Below are 12768 nucleotides of genomic sequence, written 5' to 3' on the forward strand. Positions count from 1 at the left end.
ACCTGTATACATGAAATTTAGGAGTAATTTTCCATTCTAGCTTCAAGTGACTATTTGAAATCAATTAAAACATTATTTTAAATTAACTTTCATGTCCACATGAAAAAGGCTCCGTTCATAAAAAAAGGTTCAATTTCTGAGCCCTGCTACTTGTATCAGTATCTGTTTTTCTTGCAGGAAAAGAAGAATTTTTTCTTTTTAAATGGTTTGCAAGCATTGGCAATATAAAAAGTAGAAATTAGAAAGGTCAAATGTCAACCTAAATAATTTTTTGTCATCTTTCTATCAAAAGTCTGAGTGCAACTATTAAGCTCAATAGCTCAGTAATAGGACAGTATTATGTTCACTTTCATTTCTCTTCCAAGGAAACGGAAATTGCACAGATAAAGCACCTTTTTTAAAAAGTTTTTGAATGAAACTGTGAATGCCTCACCCTTCCAAGGAAAAAGGCAATAGATAAACTGTGAAATAATTACACATGCTTATAGTACAGAAAGATATCTACGATGTAATTATGTCACTGAGAGAAGGAAGAAATAGTGACAGAACATCCTTCTGACCTGACATTTGCTAAAGAGCTTTTATTTGCCCAGAAATTCTGAGAACAGTTTAGACTTGGAAGTCTCTCCTGCCTGTATCAGAGCATTATGAATGTCATGTGCTGCCTGCAGTCAGCAGCAAGACTGAGAGATGAGAGAAAATGTGTGGTTTGGGTTTGACAGCGAAGGCAGAGAACAGAAGTGCCTAAAACGGTTGTGGTTAAGGAACAGCAGCTGACAGAAAAGACGACTGCAAAAACAAAGCTGATGCACCTAGGCCTGTGTTTGTACCTGTCTTCTTCCTACTGTGATGCTGGTATGCAGCTCCCATTTATCCTTTCCCTTTAGTACTTCCACTCTAGTCATGCGTAATAGCAAAACCTGTTTCCTGACTGCAGCTGTGTGTGAGTCAGCTGTACTTTACCACAAATGCTGCAGAGGAAAGGAAGAAACGTTGTGCTCATTATTTTGGCTATTAGCTGTTCGCTGTGTTAGTTTACAAGTATTTACCATGCTTTGTTAACCTGCAAAGCACCAACCATGTGAAGGGTGTGTGAGCGCCTCTGATCCCCCAACAGCCTCTGCAGCTGCACACTGCCACCACCAGAACCTGTGTCACTGAGGGAACTCTGACTGTTTAATCCCTAACAAAAGGATCTAAATCAGACTGTGCATTCATCATCTACTGTGTTTGTTTAATAATACTACTACTGATGGTAATTATGCCTACTACAGGAAAATAAATTCACTTAGCTTGCAGGCAAAGCGGATATATAAATACTTGGAGTAACGCTGTCATAGAGCCAAACTGTTAAATAATTTTTTTTTTTTCTTGGAATGTTTCTTTTTTGGGTCTAAGACTTCAATCCATCAGGTGATTTCCCCTTTGGAATACAGAGTTGTATAAAATAAGTAATATATTTGGATTTTATCATGTTTTTAGGAAATTTTATTATCAAAGGATGAATATTTAGCACTTAATTTTTAGAACTATATTGAGTAGCAACTGCCAAATCAGATTAAATACTTGCCGGTGTGTATATTTAAGAATCAGCTGAAATTATTTCTACTATTGAAGTGGCAGAAGCATCCACATAAGTATCACATGAAATACCATATTCTATGCAAGTATCATTAATAAAGACACAGTAGTAGTGTAAAAGAAATTCAGACTCAGTCACAAGCTTTTGAGATGGGCAGGACATGCATACTGGATTTCTGCCTTCAAAATTCTGACTTATTTGTGTATTAGAAGCTCTGTGACATTCAGGCAGAAGGAACAGTCTCAACTGACTGTGTTACATGGTTTAACTTGGCACTCCTCAACAATCCATCAAAAATCTGAGAGCCCATGTTTATTTGAGAGCAACAACTGCCCGAGGCCACTGCGCGCAGTCCTGGCAGGCCAATTGGGATCCTCGAGCACTGCAAGACCTTTAACAGCAGTGGCACCACTGTAGCTAATGCAATTCTGCTGCTCTTTTTAACAGCCAAGCATATCTGCTTAACCTACCATGCTGGAACAAGGAAATCCTGCTGGCCCTGTTTGACAAGGCATGCATGATAAAACACATGCAAGTATGCACACACAACTGAACTGCTGTTGCTCCGGAAACAAATTTACCTTGAAGAACGTCTTTACATAATTAACACGAGTAGAAGTTGTTCTTAATATAGAACCCTAAGGAGAGGTTCACCTTCTTTGCCCAAAGTCATTGTCTCCAAAATAACTCTCCTTTCTGATGACTCAGCTGGAAAACACCTCTGTTGACAAAACTTCTACAACCTCAAATCTTTAGGTGATTTTTGATGAAATAATTTTAAAGTGGAAGTTGTTTGTTCTCACATCCAGCTTATGACACAAACACTGAGTAGCTACGGACTCCTGAGATGAGCAGGGAGGGGAGGGAAAGGGGAAGTTCATACACGTATCTCAAGCTGAACTATGACTGCAATGGCACTTAGTTTGGGAAGGTTAGCAACAAAGGTACCATTATCTTTTGTGGCACTGACAAACCGGGCTGGTGACGGGGACAAGACTGAGCAGGAGAGCGGGGACACGCGATTTCCACATGAGTGAGAGAAGCTGGATGGAGCTGAAACAAATCTGAGGGCTAGAAGGGCCAGAAAAAGGCAACGAAGGCAGCAGATTTCAGGATGCAATGACAAAGCATCACAGAATTTCAAAATCATCTGGCTGCTGGATGGGAAATAGGAGGATCATGAGTAACTCTGAAGTGGGAAGGGGCACCAGGAAAAGTAAATCAAACAGTGAGTTATGGTGAGGAGTTTCACAGATGAACCTGAGTAGGAAAAGAATCCCTCTTCTGTCCTCTGTCTGTCCCATGATCTCTTCAAGTCCCAGTAACTACGGAACTTCCATCTAACTTCCCATCTTCATTTTAGATCCCTAGTTTCCTTTCCCAAGCAAAGATTAGAAGCCCAGATGAATAAAGGCTGAGGACTGTGGCAATTACCAGGTGAGGAGCCCTGCTTGATGGGGCAGCTGCGCTTGATGTTAACCAAGAGTACTACAGAGAGAAAAGTTTAGCCAAGCTGCAATCCTTGAAGCACTAGAAGTATAAGCAGAATTACATTTAGTCTTACTACAAGGATAAAGGGAGACAGCTTTTGGAGGATGGCTTTGGTAGATTTTTTTCAAGTCTTCTTCATTTGTTTTGCTATTTTCACAATATTTCTCATATTAACTCTGATACTGATGCCATTTTAGAAACAAATGTCAAGTAGCAAGAACAAATATGAGACACTTTCTGAACAGTCTGCTGAGAGCTGCACTCTTTTGTTTAAACAAAGTGTTCATATGGCCTCATCTGGAATCTAACAATCTACAAAATGGTTAAGGGGTAAAACACCCCAGCGATTCTCATTTACTGTTTACACCACAGAAAAGTAAGAGGGATTGTCCCAGAGGCTTCGACAGGCACTGTGAATCCTGAATCCATGGGCTGCACGCTGTTAGGACAGGCTGTGGAACAGCCCAGCCAGGTCAACTACCAGTGCTGGTCTCTCTCTGTGGTGCATCTACAAAATCACCTCTGACACAGCAGCAAGCTCTGCCTGGTGTCTCAGTCTTACCTGAGCCCTGGTGATACCTTTCCTATCATCAAAGTGCTCTGAAAATCCGGCACAGAGACATCCTGCAGTTCTCTGCTTGAAGGAACTTTCCCTGGTGCACAGTGCTCAAAGAGCAAAACAGTAAAACTATTCTCAAAAAGTTCATAGCAGAGCTCCCTTTATGCTTAAACCATCGACCCTTCCTTGCTACTTTCTCAACAGAAATTACAAGTTCCAGTGTTGTGATCCAAAGCACTGCTTGAATAGATACACATTCCCTTAGATGAGCAAAAGGGACTTAGCTATGTTTACTGGCAAATATCTTTTTAATTGGTAAGTCTGCTCTGGCAATGGAAAACAAAACTCCTGCTCCATTTAAACATAAAGCTTAGGGAAAAACAAAACAAACCAAATGCAACCCTGGGATTTTTCTTGTACATTTTTAGCCAATCATCAGAGAAATTAGAGTATTTCCACTAAAATATTACTAAAACTGTTATAGCAGGTCAGGCCATTTCTTGCTATTTATTTCTACAGAAGACAGGGCAAAAAGACCAAAACTTTGAAAGCCACTCACTGGGATCCAATAACAATGAATGCAAGGTAATACCATTTGAAGAACAACAGCAATCAGCTTACGTAACGAGTGACGCAAACACAGAAATTCACTATTTTTCTGAGTATCTTCTGATGTAACAAATACAAAATGTCAGGATCTTCTATTTCTTTCATGTTCAAGAACTTGGGAGTTACAGACTGGAGAGCTCAGACCCTAAGATGAGCTGGTGTTTGCTATGGCTTCTGCAATATTCATGCCCTGCATTGTCCAGGAAAGGGCTAAGGAGCTGGGGAAGGATCTGGAGCAGCGGAGGGAGCTGGGGGAGCTCAGCCTGGAGCAAAGGAGGCTCAGGGATGACCTTCTCACTCTCTACAACTCCCTGACAGGACGGTGCAGCCAGGTGGGGTCAGGCTCTGCTCCCAGGGGACCAAGCAACAGGATGAGAGGGGATGGTCTCAGGCTGCACCAAGGGGAGGTTTTTATTAGCTATCACAGAAAATTTCTCCACTGAAAGGGTGGTTCAACATTGGAACAGGCTGCTGCCCAGAGAAGTGACGGAATCACCATCCCCAGAAGTGCTCAAAAACATGCAGATGTGGCACTTTGTGACATGGTTTTGAAACACAGATCTTGAAGGAAACATTAAGATTCTAAGATTTTAGTTAAAGATAACTTTTGCTAGAATTAGAGGAAGTAGGTCCACCTGAGACTAAGAGTTAATAACAGTTAAGTTAGAAACAAGCTTTTAAATTGCAGATAATTAATTAACTGTCTTTCTATATTTGCTTAGCTGTGTTTATAATGAGAACCAGAAAACATTGATCGATAGATCTAAAGAAATCTAAAACAATTGCTAATTTTTCCCATCTGGATACTATTCAGAAGTCATACGGAAGAAACTGGATGTTTCCCATTTTTAATGTCAAAACCCAGAGAGGTAGAAAGTTCAAGTAAGGAAGAGTATTATTCTTCATCTTCAAGACCACTCCTCAATTGATAATAACCACCGACCCAATTTAGAAACTATACTACGCATGCTTAATGACATTAAAGCTAACTTCCATACGAAGCGGAGAATAGGAGGGGTCATTGTTATGAATATCCAAAATACAAATACATATTTATAACTTCTGTGGATAAATAGACTCTGTAACCATCTATACCTTGACACCGCATATTAGGAAGCTATTCCATGCAGCTGTCCGGCGCCAATAAAACATACACTTTCTAACTCTAAACTGTTAGAGAGTTTTTGTCCGTCTCAGTTGGATATCGAGACTAGATCAACATTCATATTTTGGTAAATCGGTTTAGCGATGAACATGGTGGTGCTGGGTTAATGGATGGACTCGGTGATCTTAAGGGTCTTTTCCAACCCAAACAATTCTATGATCTGTTCCCAGATTTCCACAGAGCGGGAAATGAAAAGCCAGCTTTGCTTCTCAGCACATATAACTGCCACCTTTGACAAGCAACAATAAGAGAAAGAGCCACAAGAGTTCACCTACTGCTCAGACAGATACAAATCTTCCTTTTACCAGACTTCATCTGGCATCACTGAAGAAGAAACCAAACTTCTTACTGAAGGAGGTATTTAAAATCAGCTGTATAATGGATTGCAGAGTTCTCCATGCAAGTCTTTACACCTCTCTCACCTGCAGGTGGATTTGGAAAGTGCCAGTGTGATAAAATGCAACAGCTGCCTTCCCCAGAAGGAGCCTGCACCAGAGCCCAGCTCTGTCACAGCTGCTTCAGCTTGATGCAACCCTGCTCACTGACACCCACAAAGAGTTTGTCCAGAAGGCCGAGACTGTTCTTCGTATCTTGCATGAAAGGACTTATTTTATGAGGCAGTATGTGTCTTGCAAGAGTGGCTGGGTTTTAAGGCTTCACCTGTCAGCAACTATTTTACTGCTAACGTAGACCAGGAGGGGGAAAGGATGGACAGACACCACCACCAATATCTTCCTTTGTTATAATCAATTTGATGAGATTTACAGAACATTTAATTCAGAGCACGACAGAAAAAGCTCCTGCACCTAAACTTATTTCCTGTTATAAGAGCATCATCAAACACATAGTGGCAGCAGAAAGAAATACCAGCTTTGAGGCCTATCTGCTGTGGTACTCTTCATTCTTTAAAACTACATCTAGCAGCACAAGAGTTCTGATGAAAGCAACAGCAAGTAATGGGATATAAAATATGTATGAGTCTGAATGTGCACTGTCACATGTGGGCTCTGTACAGTGTGTTTTATGCTTGACAGCACAGTCTGATACAAGTAGAAAGAACAAGAAATGAGACATCTACAGCTTAAAATGGAGATTATTTTGTTACTTTTTCCCTTTCACTGAGAGCAGAAATGGAGTGCTAAAACATTTGTAAAAACCCTACCAGCAAATTAATAAAAGAGGACAAAGGAAAAAAAATTAGGGACAAGCATAGTTCAAAACGTTAAATCCCCCAACAGTTCATTGCTCCTACCTGACATGTTGCATTGGCTGATCCACTCAATTTTGTGGAGATGCTGTGAGCTGACATTAAAAACTCTGTTTGCTGGTGTAACAGTGTGACAATGGCCTCCAGCATTTATAACTATCGAAGAACCTTTCTTTACGTAATTACCTTGTGAAGTCAGTCATCTCCATCATAATCACACACATCTTCTTGGCCAGAACAATTATGTCATTGCTGGTATCATCCCATATTTCAATCTCCGCATCAAGCTTACTCTTGACTTTTTTGAAGTCAGCCACTTGCTCAGCTATCTTTTCCTTTTCAGCCTCTGGCAGTTGAGTCATCTTGGCCTAAAACAGAATGATTTGATTTGTAAAATATCTATGTCAGAGTACTTTTTTCTTTAAACAAAACCACTGTATATTAATAAATACATAGTTCAAACACACTATGGCCTGAGCCAACTGTTCAAGTTTGAGCACTTCTAAATTTCAGAATTTGTATGTTGTCACTGGGTTGGGCTAAATAAATAATCTCAGTGTAATAGGGACAGGGGTGTTCCTGAAACCACTAATATTAACACAGTGAGAAAAAGAAGATTAAATTCTTCCAAAGAGCCTTTATGACTGATACATTTTCCTATTTCTTATGGCTAAGGAGCCTAAATAGTTTTAAGTATGATACATGTAAAAGTTACAAAATGCAGTTTTGAGTGAGGTCCAAAATAAGCAATTAAAAGGGTTAATTGTCCAGAAACTCTCAGGTATATTTGTTCTCTCTTCTAAGAAGGTTCTATATTATCATTTGAAGAACTGAAAAAGATTTAATTGCTCAAATATGCATCTTCTGTCTTTGCAGAAGATGAATAGATGAACATGTCAGAAATCACCATATGAATAAGATTACCAAAAGCTCCTGAAAATGCAGCATGGTGAGAGAAATGTTTTTACTCAATGTTCTTCATGAGCAAGATGAGCAGCCTGCTGCAGACAAGGGTCAGGCACCCCTCCTGTGTCAGAACAGGGCAGGAAGCAGCCTGGGGTGAGGATATTACATTGGCCTGGCCCTTCATACCTCCTACCCCAGGAGAGAGGAGCCCCGCCCCATTGGGCCTGATGGCTCGGTTGCCACGGTGGTTCTTATCTCACAGCTTCCCTTCAGACCACCAGGAACTCACATCTACACACAGCAATTATTAACACAGTCAGTACTCTGCAATTTAACAATATATATTTTGTGACTCATTCTTGTTTAGAAAACATTAGCTACCACCAATAAAATGGAAAGGTAAGGCTGTGGTGGAATTGTTTATAATTAATAAAATGGGTGATCAGTTTTATACATAATGTGTATGTGTTTCAAGCTGTGCCTTTTCAGAGATTTTATTTACTCTAGAATTGCTGTCACAGGGTTAACGTTCTCACTTACACAAATTACTGAAAATTACAGGTTTCCCAACATGTACCTGTAAACGCAATCACGGAATCACACACAATCACAGAATGGTTAAGGGTGGAAGGAACCATCTTACTGTGGTCAGAATTACCCTACAGCCACAGAATTTTAGAAAGTGCAACTATTCTGAGGCTACTTCTCCCACGTTGTTAAAAAACCCTGAGCTGGGCTACACAGGGCAGAGAACTTTCATGATCTCATCCATGTTTGCTGATGGGTGGATGTCTGTGGTATTTTCTAGCCCCCAGCTTCAATACTGTTTTGAGTTCAAGATTACAGGCCTGGATATGGAAACCACAAGAAAGATGACATTTTAATGAGGGAACTGTGACATACAGCATCTTGCTATCTGCCAACAATAATGAGCTTCAGGTGGAATGAGACACATTATCCACTGGAACAAAGGGGCAGAGGAAACTGTAATTCTGACTTAGTCTTTTCTCTCCTTTCCCTCAAACTGCTATAAAACCATGTACAGCAACAAAATAAAGCAATTGTATACACAGCCTTTTAAGCATAGATTTAACTTGGTATTGAAATAGGCAACATAACAGTAATTGTGAAATAAAGATCTAAATTGAATGACGATTACTTGAGTGCAGGCTTATTTTGTCCACCAGGAGAAAATTATTTTTTCACTACTTCTAAGACAAAATGTTATTACTGCAGTAGCAGATAACAGTTAGGACTAGGTGAGAGGAGAAGTTATATTTCTGATATTTTCTTCCTTCTATTAAAAAAAAAAGTATAGATTTTTTTCTTAAATTTCCCTGAGTTAACTTTTCAGAAGGCTGTTGGTCCCTGGGAGCTGGAGTCTCCAATACTGGAGTTATGTTATTTGAACTGCCCCGTTTGCAACCTGACTTACCCTGTGAGACTGGTGTTTCTTTTCATTACCTTTCCACGTTTCAGTCAGTTCTCTGAAAAGAACTGAACTTTTAAGGCCATGTAAGGACACTTGGGGGATAACTAACTGGTGAAGATTTTGACTCCTTTCTCCCTGGTACACTGCTTGCCAATGACATCCCAACCCTAAGAACTAGCCTTTTGCCTACCTTTGTCTCTGGCTGCACTCCAAGGATTTGACTGTCATATAAACTTATGATTATGCTCTTTGAATCTCGGACTGACAGACATTTTTTCTTTCCTGACTCCTAAAACCAAACAACTGGGCCAGATCCATACCACCACCATTCTTACTACTTACAGGGACCAGGAAGGAAAGAAAGGCAACAGAAAGCAGCACAATACATTCAATCAAGATCAAAGAATCTCCCTTGAAAACTATTTAACACTTCCAACTTTGTAGGCTGCAACATGTCATGTAAGCACAGACAAGAAAAGAGGAAAACTCTGTTTTTCTGCAGTTTCGTAGGTTACAAAGAAACAAACTCCAGTTTCCCAATCAAGCAGATGAAAAACTTCTCAGAGCTTTTACAAGCAAGAACACAAAATAACCTGCTCTTCACATACCATAGTTTTAAGGTAACAGCAGAGATCCCAAAAGAACCGATTTGTGTCCCTGCTTTGTCTTGAGAGCTGAGGTTTTCATTCCCCCCAGCCTCAGCAGCCACAAGAAGCCCTCTGGTCTGTTCCTGCTCTCCTGCTGCAGTCAGCTGAACATTTGGTGAAAATGAACAGGACCCTTGCAAATCACTCAAAGACAGTAATATATTTCAATCAAGCTGCTTCACAACAGTTCCAATTGTGACCTTTACCTGTTTATTTCTTGAAAAAACTTTGCAGACCACTGTCATAAAATACACATGTGATCTGAGCCCTGAGCAACCTGACCTGGTGAGGGGCATCCCTGCTGTGGAACTAGATGATCTTTAAGCTCCCTTCCAAGCCAAATCACCCAATGAGTCTGAGATTCTGTTTGATTGCCAATATGTTTTAAAGTGCATTCATGAAGACACCACTGAGCCGAAAGGGATCCTGTTAAAATGAGTAAGATGTGTTCACCACCTTTTACTACTATTTTCCCTACTGAGGGAATAACATTTTGAATTTGGATAAAGAGGTCACAGAGAGAATGTTGGATATTCAGCATTCCCTGCAAAGTGAATATACACCCCCAGAGATGAACTGTGTGGGTGTGAGATACTGACAGAGGGGAACAGCTGCATTTCTTTTGATATTTTATTACCTGCTGTCACCAGCTGCCTTCTCCCAGTTTCAAGAATTGCAGCAAGCCTGCTGAAGTGCAGCATTCCTTAAACAAGTCCAGAGAGTGCCTCATTTGTTCTGCCATGACAGTTCTGCTGTATTTTTAGATACAATACAATTGGATAAACCAGATAAAGAGGTAAAACTATTGGGAGATAGTAAACAAACTGTTTAATGCCATTTTTGCATGAGCCTTTACTAAAAAGGTTGGCTTAGATGATGCAACAGTGTCATATTAAATGTAATTTCTCTTTGTCCTGGGGCCATAGGCCTATAGCTGAAAAAGCAACAATGCCCTAAGTCTGGGCTTCACCAGAGCTTTGCCACTGGCTCTCATGTCATCCTTATAAATAACCCGGAGAAATAAGGTCTAGATGTAATCTCCACTAGGTGGATGTGATATTGGTTAGAAAAGTGCTCATAGAGCACTTATCAAGAACACACGCCAAGCCAAGGGATCTATCAGGAAAAGTTGTGAATGTAGCTGCCCTGACCCCAGAATTAGTATTTCCACATAACCAAGAGTAACACATCACACACTTGCAGTGAAAGAGACCTGGTTTGCAACTCAAAGTGATCTTGAGAACTGATCTGAAAACATCAGAGGGTGTATTGCAGCTGAGACAAGTACAGGGTTTGCCCCTAAGAAAAAACACCAGCACACACACACAGAACTGAGACAGAACCAGTCATGGGCAGTTGTATGGGTGGGCATTTACAGGTGATAAAAGGTTGTGCTCTTGGCAGAAAGGCAAACCTCATACAAAACTCCTTCTGAACTACGCACACAGCAGGAAATGGTGCAAACCTCACACTTGTGCTGTTGAGATCACAGGTGGCTTCACACATTTTGCAATATAAATAATCTGGACACAAAAGTCAAGAACCCATTACCAACTGCAGAGCACCCAGAGGAGAGAAAGAGAGACTAAAAGGACATACCAAAAACACTACCTTGAAGAGTAAATTAAGGTTACTGGTGTTATTCAACCTGGAGCTTCCGAAAGAGAGAGGCCATAGAGAAAGGATGTACAAGTACATACAAAAAATTATACGTGCAGAAAGGAAGCTTCACATTCTCTGTGTTCATTGAAGATGAGTGCTAACATGTTAATTGCAACATATGAGGTATAAAGACAAAAACTTTCCAATAAACCATCAATTCCAGTAATGAGCTAAGTAGAGAGAGCAGTTCATATATATGCATGTCAAGAAGAAGTACATTTATTCTCTCTGAGCCCAAATGGCTGGATTAGCTGAGTTCTTGGGGTTCTTTCCAGCTCTACTTTGTAGAAGTACATAATATACTGCTACAACCTTGAGTGTTTCTGTAACTTAATCTCTTCCCTTTATGGAAATTGGGTTAAAAATTGGCAAGAAAATTAAATGCTTTTGATATAGCATGACTCCTGACAGGGAATCTTTTGCTATGTATCAAGTGTCACAATTACTATTCATAGAACCTACTCAAAATTACAGTAACTATTTTCATTACTCTTAAATTCTTATCATCAGTATTCCATGCTTGTGTAGGGCTTTGATAAAAATTAAACTAACAAAATATCCTAAAATTGGCATTTTTATTAGCAAAATAGCACTTGCGTCCTGATAATGTATGCCAGCATTTCATTTAATGTAGCAACTTAGACATTTAAGTATTTGTTACCTGGATAAGAATTTCTAATTAATTTGATGGCAAACCTTACTTCCCTTCTAACTACTTTTTATGCAAGTATCAACAGTTCTTCTTGGTCTTTGCTATTTTATCCAGTCTCTCTTCTTAGAATTTAGTAGATTTTTAGAGCAATATAATTGATCACTGTATTTAAAATGCAATACAAATAAAACAATGAAATAACTTAGACAGGATTTTCTAATTCACACAACACATTGAGTCAACTTTTTATCAGCCCTGAATTGTTGCACAAACACAGTGTGCAACAAAACTATAAAAAATCATCCTCATATCAGACATTTTTGTCAATGCATTCACAAAACTGTCTGCAGAACTCTGAGACAAAAAAATGTGGGTGTGTGGCTGCCTGAAAGAGTTCTGCTCTTACCACCCCTAAGTGGATTATGTTATGAGGTAAAACATTTTGCCTCTCCCCCAACATGATAACCTTAATCTGCAGCAGCAACTCTGAAATTAAATGAAGGTGTTCTCATCACTAATTTAGTAACTTCAAACACTTAAAATCATTTGTCCTGATCATTAACATGTACATTGTCTTCTAAGTTGAAAATGAACTGGGCAAAATCTTACTTGCCCTTCTCTTCAACACAGAACCCTAGGATAACAAGCCACTACCTCCCTCAGTGGAATTACACTGATCGTGATGGCATAAATTGGTGTGTAATAAGCCTGCAGAGGTGACTACACAAATTACACACAACCACCAGAGGAAGAGCTAACTTCCAGCTAGGAAAAACTGCATTAGTCCTTGGATCCACAAGCAGTACACCTGTTTTTATAGTTCCTTTTATCCTAAGGAAGGAACCTCTTCAAGGAT

General features: G+C 39.8%; 1 protein-coding gene across 4 annotated transcripts in view; it reads right to left on the reverse strand.

Annotated features, from left to right (window-relative positions):
- Positions 1-12768, reverse strand: part of CTNNA3 (catenin alpha 3) — a 430393-nt gene that overhangs the window by 51797 nt on the left and 365828 nt on the right. For all 4 annotated transcript variants that reach the window (XM_019286635.3, XM_019286634.3, XM_010400758.4 and 1 more), the window contains one exon: positions 6800-6981. In XM_019286635.3, coding sequence (XP_019142180.1) covers positions 6800-6981 — 182 coding nt within the window. The remainder of the gene's footprint in view (positions 1-6799; positions 6982-12768) is intronic.

The sequence above is a fragment of the Corvus cornix genome, chromosome 6, assembly GCF_000738735.6.
Source record: "Corvus cornix cornix isolate S_Up_H32 chromosome 6, ASM73873v5, whole genome shotgun sequence".
Lineage (NCBI taxonomy): Eukaryota > Metazoa > Chordata > Aves > Passeriformes > Corvidae > Corvus > Corvus cornix.